At 47.8% G+C, this 25,283-nt stretch overlaps 1 protein-coding gene across 2 annotated transcripts in view; it reads right to left on the reverse strand.

The window, feature by feature from the left end:
• The window catches only part of LOC308181640 (acid-sensing ion channel 2), a 526,264-nt gene that overhangs the window by 18,198 nt on the left and 482,783 nt on the right, over positions 1-25,283 (reverse strand). For both annotated transcript variants that reach the window (XM_080565097.1, XM_080565098.1), the window contains exons 2-3: positions 25,105-25,255; positions 487-614 (exon numbers count right to left, since the gene is read on the reverse strand). In XM_080565097.1, coding sequence (XP_080421223.1) covers positions 487-614; positions 25,105-25,255 — 279 coding nt within the window. The remainder of the gene's footprint in view (positions 1-486; positions 615-25,104; positions 25,256-25,283) is intronic.

Here is a 25,283-nt window from a genome sequence, read left to right on the forward strand (position 1 = left end):
TGATGTGCCACTGTTGGGACTCAGGGAGGGTGAAGCACCCCAGGCCCTGAGCTTCCCGCCACCAGTTATAATAAATGACAGGAACATTTCTGTGTTACCTGAATGGATTCACACTGCTCTGCCTCATGAAATCCTCTCCTCTTGTGAGTGTGAGAACCTTTTGGCAGAAGGGCGTCTTTTCTCAGCAGGTTGGATAGTACACAACACATTTAGCGACTGCCACAGGTGAACCATAACCATGAAAAAAATGAGCCAGGGAAATGACCAGAGCTGAAATCCTTTCTGCGGCCAAAACTATGGGGGTTGTGGGTAATGCATGGAAAGTAATGCTGAAAAAGCTGTCCTCTCCCCAACCAATTTGAAGCAAGGGGTAAAAATAGCTCTTAACCATGAAAACACCTCTCCATGGGCATCAGTACATAGATGCAAACCCTCCTTTGGACCCATTGGAGGGACCTTGGCGTGTAAATGAAATCTGGGACTTACCCTTTGCTCCTGGGTGGCCACAAAGGTCTGGAAGCCAGGGGCCACCCCGAACCCGAGCTCCTGGACGAACGGTGGCTCAGACTGGCTGTGGATCTGAACCTTGACTCCAGCCTCAAACGTCGTCTCCTCTGAAAGAAGAAGGCAGGAGGTTAAGCGGGATGGGGTGGGTGGGATGGTGTCCACTGGGAAGTTATATCCGGGAAATCTGCTCAAAAGCAGGAGGTGAGCAGCTGGGAGTGCTCCACCTGGCTGATCAGATTTCTGAGCATGGAGGAAGGAAACCCAGCGCCAAGGGATGCAGCACAACTCGCTGCTGCTGCCACCGTGGCTTTTCCCCATGGGGACCAAGAACATCTGCTGGCTCTTGGTCCTCACACTGCTGTCCCTCCCAGGGGCTTGTCTGCCCCAGATCTCAGTGATCTGTGATTTCCCCAGCCTGATCCATACTCTCCAGACAGAGAAAACAGGAGGCGACATCTATTTTCTTGATGATATTTAGTTAAAAAAATTTAAGTGCATTCCCATGCACTTAACTTGAAATAAACTTCTCCTTCCCTCAGAGTTCTTTCTAATGTCTGTAAGGTCTCCGGAACCAAAAGCAGGGGTGCACCCACCTCTGCTGCCCTGCAGCCTCATCTCTGGCACTGACACAGCCTGAGGCCACCTGGGACATAACATGGGCAATCAAGTAATTAAGAAAGTTTAAAATCCAAAGCTGCCCATAGCTTCAGCTACCGAAATTGCTTCAAGATGGACAAAGACACTTTGCAGCTCATGGGCTCAAACACATCACCCAGTTAGGGGCTTCCTCATTTTGGCTTTTGTGATGTTCCGCATCTTGACCCCTCTTCCACTAAAACCAACTCAAAAGAGACTTTCTGAAGCTGAATTAATGGGATGAAAACCAGACCTGAGTGTGATATATGAGGACTTCGGGCTTCTCTATCACCCAGGCATCTTCATGCAAAAGGGGTGCATAACATTTCGTTCTTCAGCTTTGCTGCCAGTCTCCAAATAAATCCAAGTAAACTAGAGGGAGCATATGGGATTAAGGGGTAGGGGGCTCATTTGCAAAGGAAGTTGTTAACTATGCATAGTATGGCCTAAAAACATAGCTACCCACTAATATCTATCTATGCTTAGGGGCAGCAAATGCTACCTAAAGAACTTCTGTTTAAAGATGATTCACTCTTTTTTTTTTTTTTTTGCTTGCTATTCCTTGGTATTTTTCTACAATTTTATTATGCATTTCAAATTTTAGCAGCACTGTATTCAATCCAAAACACTGGCAGAAACCCAGCACCAAGGAACGACAGCCATAGAGCTCTTACCCCAGGGCTGTACAAAGATGTGCAGCAGAAAACACCAGGCCATAGGATGACATGGACACAGGGGAAGCACAGGGGAAGAAAAAAGTGGTAGCAGATAGCATGAAGCTCCCAAATCTCAGGACCCCACTGCTTAAGAGGAGGCAACTCTGCTGACTCATCAGGCAGTGAAGGAATCAGCCTTCCTCTCCAATGAGGATTTTCTTGGATCCTGCTCACTCGGTACCTCCCAAGGCAAACAAAGCCAGAGACTGCACGGGTGGGAATGGGCTTTGGCATGGATTTCTCAGGATTGAGAGAGCACCCACAGTGCACAGATCCACCTCTTTGATAGCTAACCATCCTTCCAGGTGTAACACTCAGCAGCATAAAGCCACAGCCAAACTGATCAAGTGTTGGTCCAAGAAGGTTGGGGCAGAGACCTCTGGAGACCCCCAAGCAGATGCACAGCCCTCCCCTTCATCCCCTCCCATGCTATCAAACCCTCCCCTCCAAACACAAACCAAACCACACGTTTCATTCAGCTTTTGGGAGCAAACAATATTAAAAATGCTCCACTGTGCCACTGAGGCTGCTTTACACGGTGGCTACTTGAAGCTTCATGCACTGTGCCCGCAGTGACGTGCCCAGCAGCCGCTGGCACTTTGTCCTTTACAGACTGAGCAGCTGGAGCAGGCTATTTAATATTTAACCTTTTAAAGCTCCGCTTTCCTACCTCCAAAAGAATTTGGAGATAAATAGGATTTATGAAAACTGTTACCTCCCCAAGCGTCACGTACATCTAAATCCCTGGGGTCCAGAGCTCAGCTCCAAGCACTTGGGGTCGGACATTTAACCGGGCAGAGAGGTTTTGATTTGCAGCCCACACTCCTGAGTACATGCTCCCATTGATTGATGCCTCCGGCACTCACTAATCCACGTGCCCAGAGCATTGGTTCTGCAACATTCTGTACAAAGTAATCACGTATTTTTTCCTTATTGAGGCAAAAGTGGTTTTGGTAGCCAAATAGTGTTATGATTAGGGCATGGTAGTGTTGCTATTGAATGCTGTGGCACGTGGTGGATGTGCAGGCTGCACATATTTCCTCTGAATCCCAAGTTAGTGGGACAGCGGCGGAAAAAGGGTGAAGTTTTTTAGGCTTTTCCCTGCACAGAAGCCTCCTGGAACAAGGTTAGTATTGATCACCCTTGCTCTTGGCTTCCACTTTTGCTCAAAACCCAGTGACCATGACCTGAACTGATCCCTGCCATACTCCTATGATGGGGGTCATTGCAAACAACACAGCCCCATTACTGGGACCCACCACAACAAAAACCTGGCGTATCTTGCCACTGCTGTTCTTGGCCATAATTTGGCTCCTCTCCCTCCACGAGCCATAGGATGGATGCTGGCATGACTGAACTCTTTCTCTATCTGCTCAAGGGGTCCCTCAACCCCCCCGTTGAGGGTCTCATCCCCACCAACACCTCCCCAGCGCTGGCTCCCCAAACGCTCTAGTGCTGGGGGTGAAGCCAGCATTCTCACGAAGCCTTTGGAAAGGCTGAGCGTCCCCATCCAACCTCACTGCTGCCGAGGTGAACATGTGCCAGAACCGTGCATTTTGAACCCTTTCCTAGCGCCCACCTCCTGCTCCTCCAACTTAACGCCCGATCCCGTTATTTCCACGGGACACCCACTCGCTCCGACCCCACCCAGCTCCATCGCTTTGCTGGGTGTTGATCCCCTTCCAACACTTCTGAGGTAATACCATATGCTTCCTTCACTAATTTTCACTAACTTGTTGGGCAACGGGAACTGTTTTGTTAAAACGCTTTTCGTCTGAAATTAATCTGCCCATTTCTGCACCTGCCTCACATTTCCCTGGGTCTGCCTTGACTTAATTTCATGGATTTCCCCAAGTGCTGTGCACTGCTCTGTCTTTCTCTGTGGGTAAACCACTCTGCATCCAGAAACATAAGCAAGCAAAGAAGATATAGTCTGCAAATATCTGTAAGAGACTAAAAAGTGACAGGCTTTGCAATTTTACATAGAAAACCCTGGCTTGCAACCATTGTAATCATGCACAAGGAGGGGAATGGATTTTCTACATCGTAGAAGGAACTCTGGTATTAAAACACAGTTAATTTTCATAAATGATAATAACAAGAAGAGCAAAATAAACAGCATTTTTTAGAAAGGCTGCCAAAAGCAAGGGAGCATTCTTTGTTTCTTTCTGCAAGAAACATGTGAGGATCAAACTATAAACATGAAACCAGCTTTGAAAAACTGCCACTTCTAATAAAAATTCATTTTCTACAAAATTGCTGTTTTCCACTAAGAGGGAAAAATTAAAAGCCCAACTGTACAAAACCCTTTGACGGAAAATAGCATCCTATTGCATGTCTTCCTCCAGTGGTACCTCCTGGAAGCACGGGGCTGAGCACCAGGCCAGGCTACCGCTGTTGTTTCTTTAAGCCTGTTTCTTGCAGACATCCATCAAGGGAGACAAAGTAACCCTGAAAACCTCTTGACTGGCTCAGATGCCAGAAAAACTTCAAAAATAAATTCAAGGGAATTGGGGTTTGGTTTGTACCAGATGGTTTTTAGACTAATTTTGTAATTTTGGGAAGCACAACCCCAGACCTTCATACAATCTCCAGTCCCTCTTTTCAGAGACCAGCAGTTATAAATTAGTTTCTCAGAGCAGCCCACATTAGGAATGGAGTAAAACATCCTTAATGATTGCGTTTCTGAAGACGTTAATATATATTACTGTATACAGCACAGTGTTTCCAAACAAATCCTAAGCTGCTCTTTTTGCTGAAGGATTACAGTAGTGTTAATTAAATTGGGGATTAATTCAGCATGTGCTTCAAGCTGGCTGCAGAGTATTGTATGTTGCAGATTGCACAGCTTTCTATTTCTGGCACAGGCTTCCCAGGACTTCAGCAGGACTTTCTGCTCAGAGCACCGCTTGAGAACTTTAATAAAGCTCCAGCTGACTGCAGGCTCGGGTGCAGGCTGCAAAGTTCTTCCCCTCGAATATTCAAGGAGCTGCAATTAAAATAAGAAATGCTGCCAAAGGCACGGAGCTCCCCTTCTTCCCCTGCCTTATTATGTCCAAACCAATCCATTTTTCCCTGGCAATTAACATCTGAAACTGGGCTTGGCACTAATTTCTGGGAACTGAAGATGCTCACAGCCCAAGTCCTGAGTCGTTTATAGCTGGAGCAGTCACTGGCAGCCCTGCGGAAGCCACTCCTGCTCAGGAAAACAAAGCAGATCCCACCTGCCTCAATCTGGTACATGGTTTCTCAGCTGGTTCATACCATGGCTCTACTAGAAGGTGGCCTGGAGGTTTAATTTGGATAATAAGCCTTCTTCTGTGCTGAGCAGAAGTAACTGCAGAGCTAGGAGGCTTGGGTTCTCCCCAGACACTCCTCGTTCTTTGCTTCACTTTTTCCCCATCTGTAAAATGGGTTCAATGTTGCTACTGAAGTTGGTGGGCTGGAAGATTCCCCAGTGCCTCTTCTACACTCTGTAATCTCAGGCAAATGCATAATATTCTCCTGTTTTTCCTAGACAAATATTTATGGATAAAAACAAAAAAAAAACAAAATCCATGGAAAGATACCTATAGGGAAGCTGTATTCATGAACCTAACAGGAAAAAAAATATGCAATTATATAGAAACCCATTTAACTACAGTGAAACCAGTTCCAATCCCCTGTGAAGGCTCTCCTTTCTGTGGAAGTGTTGTGTTTTGCTGCAGTTAAAGTTGCTTGGTAACAGGATTAAGTGAAGCTGAAATAAGAATATTTGCATCAGGTTCAGGGGGGATGATAACATCCGCTTGACAGGCAATTGAGTCGACACAACTTTCCCACTAAAAACAATCTCTAAAAATTTGTCCTGTGTATTTTACTATTCTGGGCTCTGCTTTGGCTGCTGTCTTGGGAGAAATCAGGGACAAGGAGTTTCCACAAGGATGAAAATGAGATGTCTGACACCAGCTCTGGCAGCTGCTGAGAACAAACCCCGCATCCCGCTCAGATGCAGGGTCCCAGCGGGGCTGGGGCTGCGCAGGGCGTGCGCAATCCCATCCCTCCCTTAAATGCTCACCTGCATTTAAGAGGGACAGAGGAAATTTGCAGGAGCTGCAGAAGACACTATGTGAGGGTGGCAGGCAGCTTCTCTCTACAAACCATTCCCCCAGCTGGGAAATCAGACCTTGCTGCTCCAAGGCTCTCCTGGGAACCTGCAGCAGGGACCTCGCCTTCTCCCCCGTGCTGGGGGCTGCACACTGAGATAGCCTTCTGAAATTATGTGTGCTGGGACGAGCTGTGGGGAGAAGAAGCATTTCCCAATGGAAATTTCCCTGCTTTCCTCTCATGGAGGTGGGAAGTGATCTCAGATCCCTCAAACCTTGCACAGGAGGTGGAGCAGAGCCAGACGACCCAGGTAGACGTGGCTCAGCACATCAGTGATGATCTGAACGGTACTGGAAGCTTTGATGGAGATGGAGAGCGTGAAAAGAGCGGCACAGAAGCACTGTGCAACACGCTCCACTACGGCAAGTCAGCGGCGCTTTGTGCGGGAGGTTAAAAACCTATTCTGGGAAAAGGAAACCAAAAGCTCTACACCTGAAAGAGCTACCAGCATGAAAGGCTGACAGCTTGCACTGAAGCACTGAAGGCAAGCGAGACAGCAGTATTAGCTGCAGAGCTGAATCAGTCCTTTATCTCTTGGGATACAGATGGGATATTTCAGATATCAGATATAAAGGATTTCTCCTTCTTTCTTTTTTTTTTTTTTTGTGAAAGAATACGTTCAAAAAATTCATCTCCTTGCATCTGAAAATCTCATGGTGCTGCGACAGGGGCACGGAGGGCTCACAGTTCTCGATGGCTTTGCAAAGGGGCCAGGAGAGTCACTGCAATCCAGACAATCAGCACCACGAGATGACACCTCTTGTTTGTTGTTTCTCTTTGGTTCAAAGAGAACCAGGGAAGGGATTTGCACAAAGAGAAGCAAAAATAATAGGGAGGAAAGAAAAGAAGAAAGGAAAGAGCCTTCTGCCCATGGAGCCTGCAAGAGGGCTGGCTCTGCACCCTGCACCCAGGCACGGCGCTGGCGGCTAGCAGACTCCTTCAGCGGGCACTGCCGTGGGGCTTGATCACTGCCTGATTCCTACAATGCAAACCAGGATAGGAATGTGTGCAGGATATACATCCCAAAACACAAACTAACGCTCCAGGATACAAGGCAATATTATACCTAGCTGGCATCCAAAGCTTTCCCACCAGCAATTTGTCACTTAACCCCCTGCCAAACATTTCCTTGGGTGTCTTCTACTTCATTTTCTGGCCGTGGTGCTGGCAGAGGCAGGACACGGCACCTCTGGGACTCCGGTCTCACCGACCTCCCCCACTGCTCGGAGGCGAGCCCGCAGCCGAGGCTGTTCCCTGCTCAATCCAATACGAGCTCTGCAGAGCGCAGCCGCGATTCATTACTCACCAAGTAACAGAAGGTGTTATAACAAACTACATTAAGCATATCAGCTATTTTTAGTTAAGCATATTGCATTTGCATACTAAATCTGAGGGGCCATATGTCTCAACGTATATTATTAAAAAGCCTCTTACATAATAAACAGGGCAAACCGAGACCAGAGGTGTTAAAGCAGTCTTGGTGGACGGTGAGGAGCCAGCAATGAATATTTCAGTTCCTTGCTTCTCTCCCTGTTAGGCTTAAGCTTTTATTGTTAGTGTAGAAACAAGCATCTCACAACCTGCTTTACTGGTGGGGTCATGGCAGGGCAGGGAGGGTTGGTGCTGCCAGGTTATCCTGCTTTTATAATCATTTTTTTTGTGGGGAAGGAAAAAATATTCCCCTCCCACCTCTGCATCCTATAGAAATTGCCCGTTGCAGGGAAGGGAGATCATGGGAGGAGGCCAGCTGAAAAATGGGATGGGGTTCCCCAGGAGCAGGAGCTGAGATGCTGCCAGGAACACGAAGCAAGGAGAGGAGAAATAATTCCCTCTGGCACCCGCGCTGCCGCCTGCATCCCGAGCTGGGGGTGCCTGCCCCCCCGGGCTGCCCATCTGCTGACTGTGCTTTGGCAAGCTGCTCCCACTGCAGGAACAGAAACGATTAAAACAAATAAAAAAATAAAAATAATAAAGGACACATTACAAAGGCACAGAAGCAGTTCTTGCACATCCCTCCATCCCCCTCCAGGAGCCTCGCCGCATCCCCCAGAACATCTTGAAATATTAAACGGTCAAAAAGCTGCTGCTAATTTCAGCTTGTATGGGAGTCAGATGGAAGCAGATATCCATGTGCCCTAGGCTGGGTCCTGGCTCTGCTGCTGCCCCTTCCTGGGCACATGGGTGGCCTGCCACCGGGGACACCGGCACCCTTTGGAGCCCGGGAAGGGGATGCTATCTTTAGTGAGAGCCATTGTAGGACATGGTTTATTGAGCTGGAAGTTCTAAGAGGTGCCAGGGAGATCTTCCAGCCCTGAGCATCACTGGTCCATGGGAAGTGCCGCTGCATCCCAACCCAGGTGGGTGACACCTCTCTGGGAGTGTGGGTTGCACAGGAGCGCATGATAGTCCCAGAGCAGGACAGAAGAAGAAGAAATAGGGAAATTGGGGTGGGTGTGAGCAAGGCACACCCTCAGCTGCGGTGAGGGCCTACAGGGTCCATGCAGGCAGGGATAGGAAGGTTGTCAGACTGAGCTGTGCCGGTCCAGCTCCTCTGCAGCATCAGTGCTGAATTTTCCATCCCAGGGGATGCTGCACAGCTTACACCGCTCTGGCACCGCAAATTGCTCCCACTGGTCCTTTACCATGCAAGGATGAGATTTTCCTCTTAAGCAGAGCATGCACCACCCCAGCACCTGATTTTCTTATTTTGCAGTCACTCTGAAGAGTAATAACCTCTTACAACTGTTTATTTCCTGCTGGCCCCTCTCCGGGAAGCCTGCAGTAAGAAAGTCCCCGCAGGCACCAGGACTCTGCTGCCACATCTGTGCTCTGGGGCCAGTTTTATTCACTTTTGCATCCTTTTGGAGAGAAGCAATTTCTCCGTGCAGAGCCAGGAAGGGTGGGAAAGCTCTGAAGTTACAGCGCAATTAAATAAAATCACTGCTGGTGCAAGGACATTTGAAGAAAGGCGCGGGCAGAGAGGTTTTCACTGCTTGGAGAAACCTTGACTCTGCGCCCTGCCTGCACACACTTACATCTCTGGTTATGCCTATTTAATTTGCATTGCCTATAAATGTCAGTGTTTTGAGCGATGTAATTTCAAAGCACTTCGGTGAACTCGGCAACTAAGTAAACACTTATTTTAATGGAAAAGGATGTGTATCAGATGTGTTTTTTGATTACAAAATGCCAGGAAAGAGCTACTCCATCAGCCAGAGTGGGGAAAAAATAACCAGAGCAAAGAAGTATTTCAGTTATATCAGCGAGGGAAATGCTTCTCCTGCTCATGCATTTTTTTGTGGTTTCGAAGTGTTGGCCAGATAGACACAAAATCAATAGCTGACTTTTTTTGGGGGTGGTGGTGGGGAAGGAAACATAAAGAAAAAGAACCCCCAAATCCCTACTCTAACACAGGGAGAGAAGCATGTAAGCCTTGGTCTCATATCTAAAGCAATGCCTCAACCACTGGGATATTTTAGAGAGATTTAGGATTTTGCTTTTCAACCTAAAACTTGAATCCCAGTGGCACTCATCCATACGTTTCCACAAGAAGTTTTGGTTGTTCCACGTTTCCTTAGAAAATTCCCCACTGTGTAATTTTTACCCCTAGCAGCCAAATGGATGTTAAATCTCAACAGAAGAAAAACTCTGTGAGCCCGGACTCTGGGAGCCAGAATACATTCATATTGCCTATTTGTTAGTTAATTTATCCCGTCCTATTTTATAGATAGGGGTTTGTCAGTACTGGGGTTCCCCACTTGCAAGATTTCTAACACATACTCACCCCTTGCGTCATTCAGACACCAAAACCGAACACCTTGCTGACCAGAAAAGATTTTTTCCTTATTTCTGTACAGTCCAGGTTTGCCCCATCTGCAGCCCAAAGCATCGCCGCTTCCTTGCGACACCTGCACCTCTGTCACCCCAAATCCTCCGTGCCTCCCGCCAGTCCCCAGCCCTCTCCCTCTTGCGCTGCCGCGTACGGAGGCTGCTATATATAAAAATATTTGCATTGTCTTGTAGCGTGCTGCCCACGGCAAGGCCGGCGGGGCACAGACAGATCTCATATGGCAGCAGGCAGGCTAATATTTTCCTCTGATAAAAATAACCTGTGAAAATTACATCTCGCACAGCTTAGGGGGACAGCCCACAGAGCTGCAAGGAATTTTGCAGGAAGGGGTGGAAAAAGATAAAATCAGTCAGTGCTGACCTGGAGATTTAAGAAGACTAATGGTGTGTTGATGTCAGAGTGTTTTTTCTGAGCTTTTGCAAGGCAAGGTGAGAAAGAGGCAGCACGAGAGAGGGCAGGAGGTGAAACAGAGCAGCTGGATGGAGCACGAGACATAGCTGGACTGGCTGAGATTTTGGGGAGGGAGGTGAGTTTTGCAAGGCAGACAGAGCAAGGGAAGTGCTCAGCTCCCTGCTTTTTGGCCACTTCAGAGCAGACCGTGGTCACTAGGGTCCCTCCGCAGCCCCTGCGTAATTTTCCACCCCAGCTTTTGGCAGCTGCTTGGCTTCTTTAGGTGAGAAATCTCTTTTTGATGGGTAACAGAGGATTACTCCAGCTGCCAGAGCTTGGTCATGCTGTTCTTCACCCAAACGCACCTTCTCAGATGCCAACACACACAAAGAAATGACACCTAAAAGCAAGGGTCTCGGCTGGTCAGGGTGACGGTTGGACTTGGGCGATGGTCTCAAAGCTCTTTTCCAGCCTAAATGATTCCGTGATTCTAAGAGAAGCTCGGTAGTGAAACCCCATCAGAAATACCACCATTGGTTCTGGTTGCAGAAGCCTGACCGATGGAGACGGGGAGAGGAGACACCAAAGCTGCTGGGCTGGGCTGAGGAGCGGGGAGCCCAGGATCTGGGAGGAGGCCAACACAGCTTGGACTGTGCATCGTCTGGCGAGACGGAGCCTAAACACGGATGTGAATCCTCTCTATAAATACAACACAGGCAAACACCAGAAGGGAGCAGAGTGTTTCCATCGAGAGGAAAATATTTGAAAAAAAAAAAAAAATCCAAGCTGGATCAACTGACGGTGAATGAGTTTGATCTGGAAATCAGAAGGTCCAGAGCCAACAGGGCTCTGCAGCTCTGCAGAGGCAGCTCCTGCCTGCCTCAGGTTTTCAGGTGGTTTGCACCAATCCTGCTGGAGGTTTCACAACAAGTGGGTGCCAAACTCTGGCTGCTTGCAGATCAGCTTGGCAAAGCACCCTAAAAGCAGACAAAGAGCACCGTGCCCCACAAAGGGCTTTCAGACCGTGGATCCATGGGCAGCTTCTCATGGTGCACGTGTCCCTGTCCCTGCTTTGCTTGCAGGCTGATGGGCATCTCCCAGCTCTTTCCTCTCCACCGCCCCCAACCAGCATCTGCCTTGCACCAGTTTTTGGAAACCTCAGGCTGCTCCAAGAAGCTTTGGTCTGCCTTCAGTCGCCTGCAAACCTCTCTGCACTACAGCCAAGGAGAAGCACCAGTGCCTCCAAACACTGCAGCTCCAAACAAGGCTGACTCTGTTACAGGGTCTGGATGTCACGTGCCGCCTTTGGAAGGTAATGACACAAGTAAATGACTCCTGCTTGCTGAAAACACCTCTGGACTGGAAGCAGACAGCTCCCTGATGATGTTTAATGGTTAAAGGCTGGAGTTCTCCATCACCCTGGGATGCACCGTGCACAACTACTTGCCTTCTGTACCCACTTTCTCACCCAGAAAGCAAAACCACAGGCAGCCAGGCGGTAGGAAAGACCATTGGGGTTATGAAGATACAAAGAGGCTGCCTCCCACACCCTCCTGTCATACCCGACCCCCAAATCTGCATCATAATGTCTTAGAGACCCTCATCTCCAACCTCAAGGGAAGATTTTGCCTCTGGAAACTTCAATTCTTGACCCATACTGGGGTGCAGAAAGAGGGTCCTTGCACTCGTGGGACCTGCTCGCCATCCTTACAGCACCAGCCCTGGGCTTGCATGGGCTACCGTGTGTCGGCATCCCACCCTGGGGCAGCAAAATGGCCAAATCCAGCCCCCAGTGCCTTGCTCTGCTCCGGTACGACACCAAACCCATCTCCCTCAGCCACAGCAGCACGGGTTGGAGCCAAGAGCTGGAGATATGAGAGATCCTGCTCTGACAACTTTGTGGCTTTCCTGAGTTCAGTACTAACTTGTATTGCGGTAGTAATACTTAATTATTGTTTTTACTATTGCAATATTCATGGCAGCCCACAGAACATCCATACAGACAACCCTGTGAGGCCATTACTATCGTTACAGAAATAAATATCTGTACTGAAGGCATTACGATTAAACACTGAAGATAAATTGTTCCTGGCTCCTGGGACAGGGTATAACAAACTGCTGTGTATCGTCAAAATGGGTCAAATTTTCCCTTGGGAACATGCTCAGATAAGAACTTGCAGCATGATAAATGCACCTCCACTGGGGCATCGCTGAAATAAACAGGATTTTTGCCATTTTTTTCCCAGAATTGCCTCCAATATTCCTTGTGCCAGGGTTACAGTGCGGAGCTGGTTTAGCCCTATATGTGAATTAGATCGGAGGAAGACCTGTGTGACCTGACTGCCTTGGAGGACGAGGCTGCTGAAGCGATGGAGAGAGGTCTCCAGCTCCAGTGAAGCTAGAGATTGCAGGGAGCTGCAATCCCCCCAGGCTGTGGGGATCAGCAGCCTGGGCTGAACTGCGACTTCATGCAGGTGCTGAAGCATCCCCAAACAAATCAGCCTGGGGGGGATGCATAGGCAAAAGGCCAGCACGCTGCACACAGCCCTGTGGGGCTCAGGACTAGCGGAAAACGTGTTTCTTACCTGAAAGTGAATTTTTAAAACAATGTGAGCAGTGCTGGTCCTTTCTCCTGGAACAAAAGGGACCAGATCACATGGCATATGAAGCTGGTTCAGAACCCTTTTTCTCCAGGCTCCTGTGTGAATACGTTGCCTTTCCTTTGCATTCCTGAGTGAATGCTTTGCCTATTTTCTTTTGCCTTTCCCCATGAAGAAACACACTTCTGCCTTCAGCTAACCCAGGTACCTTTCAGGATCTATGCAGGGCTGTTTCACAGCAGAAACAGCTTTCTCATACATGCTTCCAAAGATGCCTGGTTTTGGCATTGGAAAATCAATAAGAATTGCAGCCTTTGGGGCTCTTGCTAAAAGGACTTAGATCTCGCATAAGCCACAGCAGCGCGATGCTCAGGGACAAGCGACACCATGAAATGCTCTGCATGTTTACCCAGCAAGCGCACGGCACATGGCCGGTCCTGGGGGAATTGCTGCCTGGCTTTTCTCATGCTGACCTTGCACTGGAAGGAAAGAGACTTTTCCTTTCCTACATGTGCATTTGACAGAAGGCAATGGCAATCGCTTCCCTTCTCCGCTGTTCACACTCTCCAAAATATTTGAGTAACGACATCATGTAGTACAATTTGTCACTTGGCCAAACTCCGCAGATGGCATTTCCCTTTCTAATCTTTATAAGCTTCTCCTTAAATAGTAGTAGTAGTGGAAGTAATAACTACAACAAAAATATTAAACCTGATAAAACACAGTTGCAGCCCTCTTTCATAGAGCTTCCCAGTTTCTCAGCATGTTTGGTAGCAAAGTATACATTAGCAGTGGCGGCATGCCAAACCCAACCCTAGATAGACCCAAAATACTTTTTTTGTTGTTGTTGTTCAACCCCTCCCTCCCTCCCACCCCCCTACCCCCCCCCCCCGGTAATGATGCCTCTGCATATCACACAGCTCTATAACAGCTCATTTTTACCGCTGCATGGCTTTGCAATCTCATTCTGGTGTCCACTTAGCAGAGAAGCCATCCAGCCCCATCAACAGCCCTGACCTGGCACGTCATCTTGCCAAAAGAGGAGAGCAGCCTTCAGAGCATTAGAAACACGTCCTGATGAGACAGCAGGAAGATGCCAACATGCCAGCAGCCCAGGTCTCCACTACCATACCCCATGCATCGCCCTGCAGGGCAGCTGGGGCCAGCTCCTGCCTGGGGAGGCCACCAAACCCAACCTCCTGCCCCAGGGCTGCACCACGCCAGTTCCAAACTCCTCTGCCAGGTTATCATCTAACCTAACCCTAAGCCACCAGTGAAGACAGGGTTCCCTCGCTCCTTCACTGGCACAAGGGGCAGCAGGAGAAGGCACCTTCTAAGGCTGCACCCAGCATCTTCCCCCCCAGTCAAGACCATGTCCTTCACTTCTGAACCACAGCCTGTCCCTCCCTCCTCACCTTAGTCCTTCCCATACCTGAGTACAGGGCTTCCCTTCTGTCCTCTCTAAACCAGACAGTGCCAGATCCTTCCCTGTTTCAACCTTCGCTAGTGAAGCCCAGCACCACTGTGGGTAAGTCTGGGCAGCAGCAGACCTTGTGGGGCAGCAAATGCCAAGACCCAACAGCAAGGTCCCCCCAGAGACCCAGCAGAGCTAACCAAGCCCTTGCAACACTCGAGCTTCTTTCTTCCTCTTCGTCTTCCCTCTGCACATTCAACCATTACGGATCTATGAACACAGAGGCAGAAATGACTCCTTGCCAGCTGATGAGTGATGAGCTTTGACTTTCTGCCCTCCTTTTGACCTCTATAAAAGCTGAATAATTAATCACACTTACTTTTTTCTCCTCTGCTCTTCTGTTCTGCTCGGTCTGTCTTTGCCCACACTCCAGCTATCCAGTAGCACACTCTGGATGCTTTTTGCCATCTGTGATTCCTTCAAGCACTTTGCATTCTTGCAACGAGACACAGCGTGACCAGAGACAGCTGTGCTCTTAGACACAGAGCCAAGGGTCTGCCTTGAGCATATTTCATCTAATAAATGTGCAAGGAGAGAGCTGTAACTGAAAGGACAGTGAAAACTTGGTGATGCTGCCAGATGACAAAAGGAGGAGATGAGGAAAGGAGCAGCCACCAAAACGAGCAGGAAAACCTCTGGGCAAGTGAAATGCTTCCAGAGCAGCTAAAGGAGGGGAAAAACCCTCCCACTGCCATCTCAGCACAGCTTACAGCATGTGGAGACTACAACAGTTTGCCTTAGGAAGCGCCTGAGGTCTCCAATGTCAACCAGAGCCCCTGTCGCTACAGGCTGGACAAAGTCAGAGCAAGAGGATGATCCCAGCACCAAAGAGATTAGTGAAATTAAATGTAATTAGCACTTGCAAGAGACTTTTATCTTCAAAGAGCTTTATAGCTACAAAATCTCCCGGTACCTACCTGGGATGGACTAATATGCTCTAAGCTCTTCATTTTCCAGGAGGGAAACAGAGTTGAATGGTCTTGACTTGAACGGTCAAGACCGGAGAGGATGGTAATGATGTGGATTACCCTCCTCTAAAACTGGTGCATGCCACAAAGCATCCCCAAACCTCACCAGCATCACCGATATCTCACTGCCACTGCACAGAAAAACTAATAATAATAATAATGAATGGATGTTTGTAGGTACCTCTGCAGCTCCTGGGACAGCAAAGGCTTAGCCTGCAGACAGCAGTCCCTGAACCTCGCTGCGTTGGTGTGAGCCACCCAGGCACCATCCCACAGCCACAACATCACACATGCCCAGCCTCTTCTGTCTCCTCGACCCCGATGAATTCTCGCTATTTTGAGTGCTCATCTCAGCTAAGGACACTTAACTTCACATGCCAGCCACAAAGACTCAAATGAAAGCTGCAGCCTGAAATGCATACTTAATTGTGATGCTGCATGGCATTGCTTTGTAACACAGATCCGTCTGTTTTAGGTGTCTTATCTCCGCTTTACCAGATCTTCCAAAGCTAGCTTCTAATTTGCCTTCCTTTAGTTTTGCCTTAAATGAACACTTCCAGACTTTGGGTGGTTGATTTTTTATTTTTATTCTTTTCCATTTAGGAGAAGCTTTTTAAGTGTCTAAATCCCTTAAAGGTTTTGCTAAGTCGCTAATACATATTTACAAACTTCAGTTCAATAACATTATGTGACTGGGGACATCTGACTGTGCTTGCTAATGCCAACCCTATGGAGGATAAACTCTTCTCTTTTTAAGCAGGAGCATAGGAATACCAGCAGCTTTCCCAGCCACATCTCAACTTCCAAGCACATATGTGTCTGTGGAGGGGACTTGGTGCTGGGAAAGGAAGGTATGCAATACCTGCAGCAGATAGGCACTTTATCTTGCTCTGTGATTTTATTTTTGTAAGTCTGGGTCTCTCAGGGTAACCCTAACTGCCAAACCAGCACAGGTTGGACCTAGAGGACACTGCTTGTTGCACTGGGATGGGTCAAAATTCACTCCTTAGATGAGACCATGAGCCAGGACTTCAGCATCAAGCTCACGTCAGGGACCAGAGGGACAGATGGACAAAGTATGGGGATGCTACAGACTCGTCTGTGTACCCGGTAGGGAAATCCCTTGCAAACAGCCCACACATTTCAGGCTCATGCTTGCTCACTGGCAGCCAAAGCTGCTGAGATCGTGATGGCTGCAAAGCACTGTTTCTGGCTCCAAAACCCTAAAGACTGGCTAACAATGAACAATTCCCACAATTATTACAGCAAACAACCATTGGATTTTAATACCAAGATGAAATCCCTCTTCCCCAAAATTGTTGCCTCTCATCCTACCAGGCATGTTGGACAGCCAACATCAATCCTTGGGGCAAACTGAGCCTACATCAGCCCCTGGACAATCTGCCGGGCACATGGAAATAGTGCCTGCTGCACTGCAGAAGAGAAAAATAGCTTTTCCAACAGCTGTGACCACTCTCTCCAACACCACGATAACATCGAGAGGCCCCAAAGAGCAATTCACCACAAACTGGAGCATATTGGTTATATGACAACCTTAATGACACCGTCCGGACGCAAGAACCCGAGTAACCTTTGAGCTGCCTCTCTCTGCTTCAGCGCTATTGATGAGTGTGCTCAGGCAAACATAATTAATTTTTAGCGGCAGCCTAATTTTGTGGATGCTCTGGTTGTCAGGGGGCTGGCAAAGCTGGAAATAATGCTGACCTTTTCTCCATGGGAAACCTAGCTAATTGAACAAATTCTTGCTCTCATTAGGAAAAGTTCCCAAGATGAAGCAAAGCACCGCACATTTTACACCTCCCTTTAGGTGACACCAACCTGCCTCCTAAAGGTCAAGCTGCCTCTTCATGAGTTGATGAGCGATTGGATCTGAGCTTGTTTCCTATTGCAAAAAAGTAGCAAGTTCTGTCCCAAACCCCTCAGAGTTATTTATGCTCAAGGACACTGCTACTTTATAGGTACTGTTTATCTCCTTGGACATCTGAGACTTCAGCAGGATGAATCAACCCTCTTTCACTGGGGCTTCTTCTACTGCCTTGGCTACATATTGCTACCTGGTAATGCCAAATCTTCAGCATCACTTCAAATAAAGCAGCGTCCTCCCTTTGCAGCACCACCTGCGGGTCAGCAGAAGTAGCTTTATGGTAGCATTTAATAGATCATGTTTAGCAACATGGGATTTGTGCACAGGAAGCTCTACTTCATTTAGCAGAAAGGATCGTAAGCAGCGAGGAGAATTTGACTCTGTAAGGATGGGTTTGGTGTCACGCAACAAATTACTCTCCTAGCACTGTTATGAGAAGTGCCCTTGCTCAATCTTCTCGGTTGCTTTTACAGGCTTTCACTGCAGGTCGTAATCTAAAGTACTTCTGGCACAGAGACATGTCTGTGCAGGCTCTGAACACACCTATTAGGACCGGTCAATCTTGCAGCTTAATAAGGAACCGATACACAAGCTTCTCCCTTGGTGATGGGCAGGTATCGAGTTTACAGCATGCGAGTCCATTCGTGGCTGTCTTGACTTACTTGGATTTCGATTTTGTGCCGTTCTTGGGCTCTATGCTGTTGCGAAAGCTGCAATCCAATGCTAGCCATAAAGCACAGGAACAAACAGGCAGCAAGCTCAAGGCACAGCCCTCTCTGCTGCCCTTTGCCAGTACACAGAAGGAAAGACAGAGCAACACTGAGCTCAGAGAGCATTTCTGGGTTGCCCCAGGCTCTTGGTGGCAGAGGGACCCCCCCTGAGCACACACTAGTGCGACAGAGCCAAGCACGGCCGCACAGGACAACACACCATGAAAAAATCCCCATGGGTTCAGACTTTGGGTTAGGAGAGGCAGCTTTGAAGCCGTGTGCCCAGCTCAGAGCAAGGCAGCATGCTGCCTTGTATTCCTATTGTGAATTTTAAATGTCTTTTTAGTCCTTCCTCCTTTCAGAGGGAGCAGCATTTCATCTGCCTGTGCAGAACAGTTACAGGCACACACAGTTTGTTAAGCAGCTAGAGAAATTGCCCTGGGCTGAAAAGAGCTGGAGGAAGGCAAGTTACTCCTGTACACGCCTTGTCTTCCTTCCTTTTCTTTTCCTTTTTTTTTTCCCTTCCTTTTCTTTTTTTCTGCCCCCCCCCCCCCTTTTTCTCTAATTGATAATCAAATTCTATTGAGAACCCACCCTTACAAGGCAAAGTTTCACCTGCGAAAAAGCTGCCCTAAGGCAGCCACGGCTGCGTGCGGGAGGCAACTGCTGGCAGCAGCCCTGTAATGAAAAGGAGAGGGCAAAAGCTCTGAGAAATCCTGCTGTCAGCACTAGCCACAGACCTTTAGCGAGTGTATTCCCATACGAAAACGCGCTTGGGGTTTTGCGTGCATGTGTCTACTCAATATCCCAGTGCAGCCTAAGGGTTGCCCACGTATTACTGATACAGTGCCGTAGCACACCTTCCTCCCATGGTGCAAGCCTGCTGCTACCCAACACTTCTTCCATTCCCAGGTCATTTTCTACCTATTTTGCATGTACAGATCACCTCCTTATTGGTAATAATTACTCCACTTCAAACTACGCAAGCTGTGAATCAAGCTGACGCACAAACCCTTGCCGTTTTCCTTCTCCCCAAGCCCCACGGTGAGAGCTGGTGGCTCAAAGCCTGCAGACGATTCCCCACGGTGTAAATCCAAAATAGCCCCGTGGGTCTGCAGTCGTGACCAGGGGAGGACGGGCTGCCTCCTCCTGCAGCCGCCTCATGCTTGACTTCAGATGCTGGCTAAGCAAGGAGGCCTGAATTTATGATGAACCGCCACTAATCATGTTAATATACACAAGTAAATTACAGCGACTGCTTTGTGCCTCTCCACAGCTGGCAAATCCAGTGCTGCAGGGCTCGGGCTTATTAATGCGCCACGCACAGCAGGAGACAAGTGCTGGGGGTTAGGAGGCTTTGGGGAAAGGGGAGAGACATCTGACCCCTGAGGTTCATCGTCAACTTTCCCTCCCTGCTGTAAAAAACTTTGCAGTGCAGCAGAAGCAAGGTTCCACAAGGCCCCTCTCTGCAGCACGGAGCTGCTGCTTAAATCCGTTGTGCCTGGCACGAAATCCTAGAGGGCAGGGAAATCAAAGAAACCATGGAAACGCTCTCTGATTGCACCAGCCTCAGTAAACTTTGCAAAATGAATTTTTGGGGTTGGCAGCAGTGGCCTCCAGCCACCTGGGGCTGCCCTCACCCCCCCCAAGTCCTCTCTGCGGCAGGAGGATCCAGAAGGGATCTGGGCTTTTGTGAGCAAGGAGGAGAACAGCCCCGACTAGAGCCCAAAGCATCGCCGTGGTGCTGCTTGCAAGGAGTGAATGCGGATGATTTGTGATGCACATCCCTTTGAACAGATGCCTGGAGCAACCCAATCCACTGGAGACGCTCCCTGGGAGGCACCCATCCCAGTACAGACCTCAAAACCCAGAGCAGGCAGCAGATCCCCCAACACATCCCTGCTAACCTATTCTAAAACAGAAAAAAATCCACCAGAGAGACACCTTATCTAAAATGTGAGCTGCACATGGAGTGGGGGAGCAAGGCTTGTGCTCGTGTTGGCACAATGTCCCAGATCATGTCTGCTCTGCATACATCCCACCCCGAGCTGATCCCCAGGGAGATGCAGCCGGAGGAAGGTGGGATGGCTCCACCGCCGTATTTTCCCCCCTTTAGCGACTCCATGAGGACCAAAAGAACTCTTCCCAGAACAGCCAGCGGCAGAAAGTGCGGCTGAGCTACCTTCTGAAGCATTAGGGCTTGTGTGAAGACCCCGATTCAAAATGAAAGCCATGCTAATTCAATTTGTTGAAATTCAATTTGGGAGAGGAAAGAGATCTGCTGAATTAAGGTGGCTTTAATTAGGAAGAAAAGCAGTGGCATGGAAATTTGATGCCACCGAAACCACCTGCACCTCTGGGTAATTTGGATGAATGCTGGAGACGTGCAGCTCCCCCCAGCATAAAGGGGTGAGCATCCGATGCCTCGGGCATGGCGCGGGCTGGTACCTGAGCCTCCATTCATCATTTAGTGTCAGGGCTTGGAAGCCAGGCATCCACTGGGCCATAACAATGTTACAAGACCCCAATGGGAAACAAAAAATGCATTGCAACACTGCCAGATGTGCAAGGAAACAGGCTCGAGATCTTTCCTCTGCATGACCTAGATGAAAAGTCTTGCTTGTAGCCTGTGTTTTTCTACTGAGTTAAATAACAGCAGCCTATAACACTACATGATCATCTCCTAAGTGGATTGAAGCCTCAAGCTTTATAGATTTCATGCTTCTTTTTAGTGCCATTTTATACTGCATTTCTCATCCTTTCTTTTTTTTATTCAGCGTGTTACTTGATTAATAAGTATGAAATGTTCATCGTTATCCGACAATTCCTGAAACACAAATGCAGAACTCTTTGATTGTATTTCTTATTTACAGCCCTGTAGCCTGAGTGATTTCCAATTTACTGTGCTGCTGTATTAGGTCAATATATAATACCTTGGGCCACTCCAGAAAGATTAACCACAAGTGGATTCCCTTTCCAATCAAATAGTCACTGTTATAAATTAGAATTTCTGTTACTGTGTTTGATTGCATTTCTGCCACTTTCCCTACAAAACGCAATAAAACAAACACCCTCTGCATCCCCACCAGTCCCTGGCACCTAGTCCAGCGAGACCAAGATGTGCAGCCGCGGTATTTGGGAGACTCAGTGCCATATGAATGACAGGCTGCAACTTCCACCTACACCGCCCTGAGCCTGTGGCTTGCTGTATCCCCATCGGTTATTGGAAAGAGTTTTCTCTGATATACTTTTTTCCATCTTACATTTCACATTCATGCACGGTTTTTCTTGTTTGCATCGTAACTCCCATGGGATAGCATGACACCTGGAATACTTAAGGTTTTCTGCAAAACACATGGGTGCTGTGAAGACTTCAGACACAAATTATTTTCCCACTCTTTTCCTTTCCGGTAACTTCACAATTACAGAAAAACGCTAGAAAATATAATTCCTAGAAGTGCAAAATTCAGAAGACAATGATTTCCAGCTCTTTTTCTTTTTATCTTCATTTTTTTTCCACGTACCTCTTGATTTTGACATTCCTGACACAATATTTTTGCACACCCAAAGATGGCAATGCTGCCTGATGCCATGACATCCAGACAGTCAAAATACCCTTTCTTTGCTCTGGAAAATCAAGACTGAAGCAGTCTGTGTGCACTCGCTATTCCAAAATTAGACTGCACATAAATTTAACATGTTCAAATAATGGGCTTGCATATGCACACAGTCAAGCAAAAGGTATATTTTTCTAATAAGAGCAACTTGTTAGACAAGTTATTTCAGCTTCCCAAGATATTAATGGATACTCAGTAAAGGTCTTTTTAGAATGATAATACACTTCATTTTGTTTGCCAAGCTGGTAACAATTAAATCGCTTTTTGGATTACAAAGCATATGCCAATGTGACATGGTGACGGCAGCTCCTGGAGCAGCCCTATCCCAAGCTATGAACTAATATTTTCTGTCTTAGTTTCTTATTTGAATTGCAAAGAACAGTCTAAAGAAGAAAGCAGAGATCCTGAGGCATGCAGCCAGAAGCAAAATGAGGATTTTTGAGTCCACACATGGGCTATTTTCCTAAGGGGCTGTGACGAAGAAGGCTTTTTTATGGTATCTCCACACCCAGAGCAAAAAGCAAAGCAGCTACGGGACCAAATCCAGACACCATTGATTGAACTTTGCATTAAGAAAAATCAGCCCAGCACCCAAAAGAACCACAACTGCCCTGTGACAATGAGGTAAGAGGGACCCGAGGTACAGAGGAAAGGTCCTGTGGGGTGCTCTTGCCATGGTTTGGATGCAGAGGCAGTGAACTGGGGCCTGGAGAGCCCTTTGAGTGTGGCTGTTTTCTATGGGGCAGACCCTCGGGGGATGCACAAGCCAAGGCCACCACGACGGGTCAGGGAAGCACATCTTTTTCCACGTGAAGGTCTCCCTGAGGTGACAGAAGCTGGCCAATCTTCCGCATCCCTGAAGCCCTTCATGAAGAGCCAACGCCATGAACGGGACTTGGAGCAGGTCGGTTCGCTGCAGGTACTGACGGCTCTGGGAAAACTCAGATCGACAGGTACGGCCAGCTGGGGGAGGAAATGGTCTCAGCAGCCCCATTTGAGGGATGCTGCAGAAGTTGCAATCTGGAGATAAAAGGTTGAGTAACTCAACCTCACAAAATCCACTGTCAAAGAGGCAACTAAAGAGCACCTGATGGGCACGGGATAGCTACAGGGGAGACAGCAACAAAACCAGTCGGTAGAAATATCTGAAGAGCTAAACATAAGGAGAGTGCAGATGGTTTAGGTTATAATGGAGATATTAACTCACTGGGAAGAAGAAACTCAGCGCCTTCCATCCTGGTGATATCCCCATGCCTACCCACAGCCCTGGCACTGCAACGCACAGGTCTCACCCTGTGTCTGCCCCCATACCTCTCCATAGCACGGGCTGACACTCCCCACTAAGTGCTGTGTTCTAGATGGAGCTTTTCACTGAAGAGCCAAGTTTGTACAGTCCCAGTGGTGGCAGCTGTGGAGATTTAATTCCAAATACATTTACATTATTATGCAAATATTTGGAAATCATCAACTCCTTCACTTACCTGCTAAGAGCTGAGTTAAGAGTTTCCATGGGAACAGCAACTATTAACCACTATAGTTAATATTTTTATTCTGGTAGAGTCCAGAGAGCCCAACAAAGACTGAAGACAGCTTGTACAAGATGCTGTATGAATGTGGAGGATGAGAAAGTCTCTTGTTGGAAGGCAAAGATTAATGTTTTATGAGCTTCAATGACAAGTATCAGTTCTACCTGGACTTGTAAAAACAGCCAAATGGGCTCACAACATGTCCAGGAGCTTCACCTACACCACTTAACTAAATCAAGAGCCCTATTCATATTGTTTTGACTTGAATCCTATTGCACTTCATGGTCAAGTATTGACCTTAATAGATAACCCAGCTCAATCCAGAGCTTGTAACATCAGCCCAGTTCCAAGGACATGACAATCTTCTGCATGCTTCTGGTCTTCAGCTGAGTACAACTTTAAGTTAAATACACGTGAAATCAGCAGTCGTGAGGTCATGGGGGGAAAGACATCATCAGGGGTGTCTTGAAAATCAATAGGGTATATTGCTCTGGCCTGCATGTGATCAAAATTCAAGTATGTACTCAAGAAACCCTAAAACCTGCAAGATTTTTTGGGAAATATATATATATATATATACATAATTGTGAGGTGGTTTTTTTTTCCCCTTCAGGTTTCAAGTCTGCAACCACAGCCAGATTTCAAGCACCTCTGCGTGAAATTTGCCTGAAAAGAGCAACCAGAAGCTGCCGTCCCACCTAGCCTCTGGATGATGGATATGCTCATGGATATGGAGGTACCAGGCTGGAAACCTCCTCCCCACCACTGTGGGCAATCATGCCTGGCTTCCCTGCCAGGTGGGAAGAACAAGACCGTCCCTCATCTTTTGTCCTCCCAGTTTATTTCTCCACTTACTTTTCTCTTTTTTTTTTGTAATGAGAGTCTGGTTTACCCAGCTGCGACTAATCCACCTTTCCCAGCACTGCAGTGATAGGAAAGCACAACTCTAAAAGCGGCATGTTTCTGCATGCATGGGCTCCTCATGAGGAGTCCAAAATGCAGCTACAAAAAACGACCCTAAAGCAAGGATGGGGTAACGCAAGGTCTGTGTCACCATGGGAACTTCAGAGGGACCCTAAACCCAATAAGGCTGAACATACAGAGCTCACGGTGTGGTTGTCCGAGCCTGCTAGATCCCCAAGCCATTGATGTGGTTGTCTCCTCTCCCCAAGGACTGCCCAAGGCAGTCAGTAGGCAATAAAACATCGGAGGTGAAGATGTACTTCATCTTCTCACTATAGCTGTGAACCCATTTTGCCTTTAAAAGGACAAGACTTCAAACACGTGCAACAAGTCAGAAATGATTATCTCAAATCACCATCTCCACCCCCTCACCCGGGCCAGATCAGGCTGACTTCGAGTATGAGCTACAAAGCAGAAGGCAAAGCTCTTGTTATACGATGCTGTGCATTTGTAAGTGATTGACAGGACTGTGGGAACCTGCTTCAATCCTAAGAATCAAATACCACACGAATACATTTTAAGTTTTGAATGAATGCAGCCAACTCTCCTCTTCACTACTTAACAGAAGATTGAAAGGTGCTTGAAGGGGCTCGCAGTAGACCTGTGATTGAGCACAGCCCCCTGGTCCACTCACACAGCTGCAACCCAGGCAGACAGAAATTAGGGCAATGGCCGTCCCTAAATTTCAAGGAGAAAAACACAAAACCTAGAGGTCCACCTTGAACGTGGCCTCCCAAAACGCCTTTCTAGGGAAGAGGGATGTGCTGGAGTATCTGAAGCAGACACTACACCTCTCATCACCCACAGGCACCCAACCCTGCCCCAGGACAGTGATGGGGCTTCCCAAAAGACAAGACCCCTCTTTGGTGCTGAGACACCCGAGTTCAATGCTTATGACCTGAGCTATGGAAATGCTGGTCCTTACGACCAGACACAGACACTGAGAAGAAAAGCAACTCAGTTCTGTACAGCCTGGGGCCCTCTTGCTTTGAAGAGCTATTTGGTTTAGACATTGGCTGTGAAGGCTGGGATGGGAAAATCTTTCCCCACAAAAAAAAAGCAAACAAAAAAATGAAAAAACATTACATTCGTATTTGCAGAAAAAGAAACTCATACCTGTTTCTCCCCATATTGGCAAATATTCATCCTGCTGTATATCTAGCATGATTTCCAGTCCATTGCCTGTCCCACCCTTGACCGTGGTAAGAAGAGGCCGTCCTTCTTCTCCTGAGTTAAACATGTAGCATTTCCCATATTTTGTAAACACCTGCAAGGAGGAAAAAAGACAAAGAGCC

This window comes from Anser brachyrhynchus, assembly GCF_964034855.1.
Source record: "Anser brachyrhynchus genome assembly, chromosome: 22".
In the NCBI taxonomy this organism is placed as follows: domain Eukaryota; kingdom Metazoa; phylum Chordata; class Aves; order Anseriformes; family Anatidae; genus Anser; species Anser brachyrhynchus.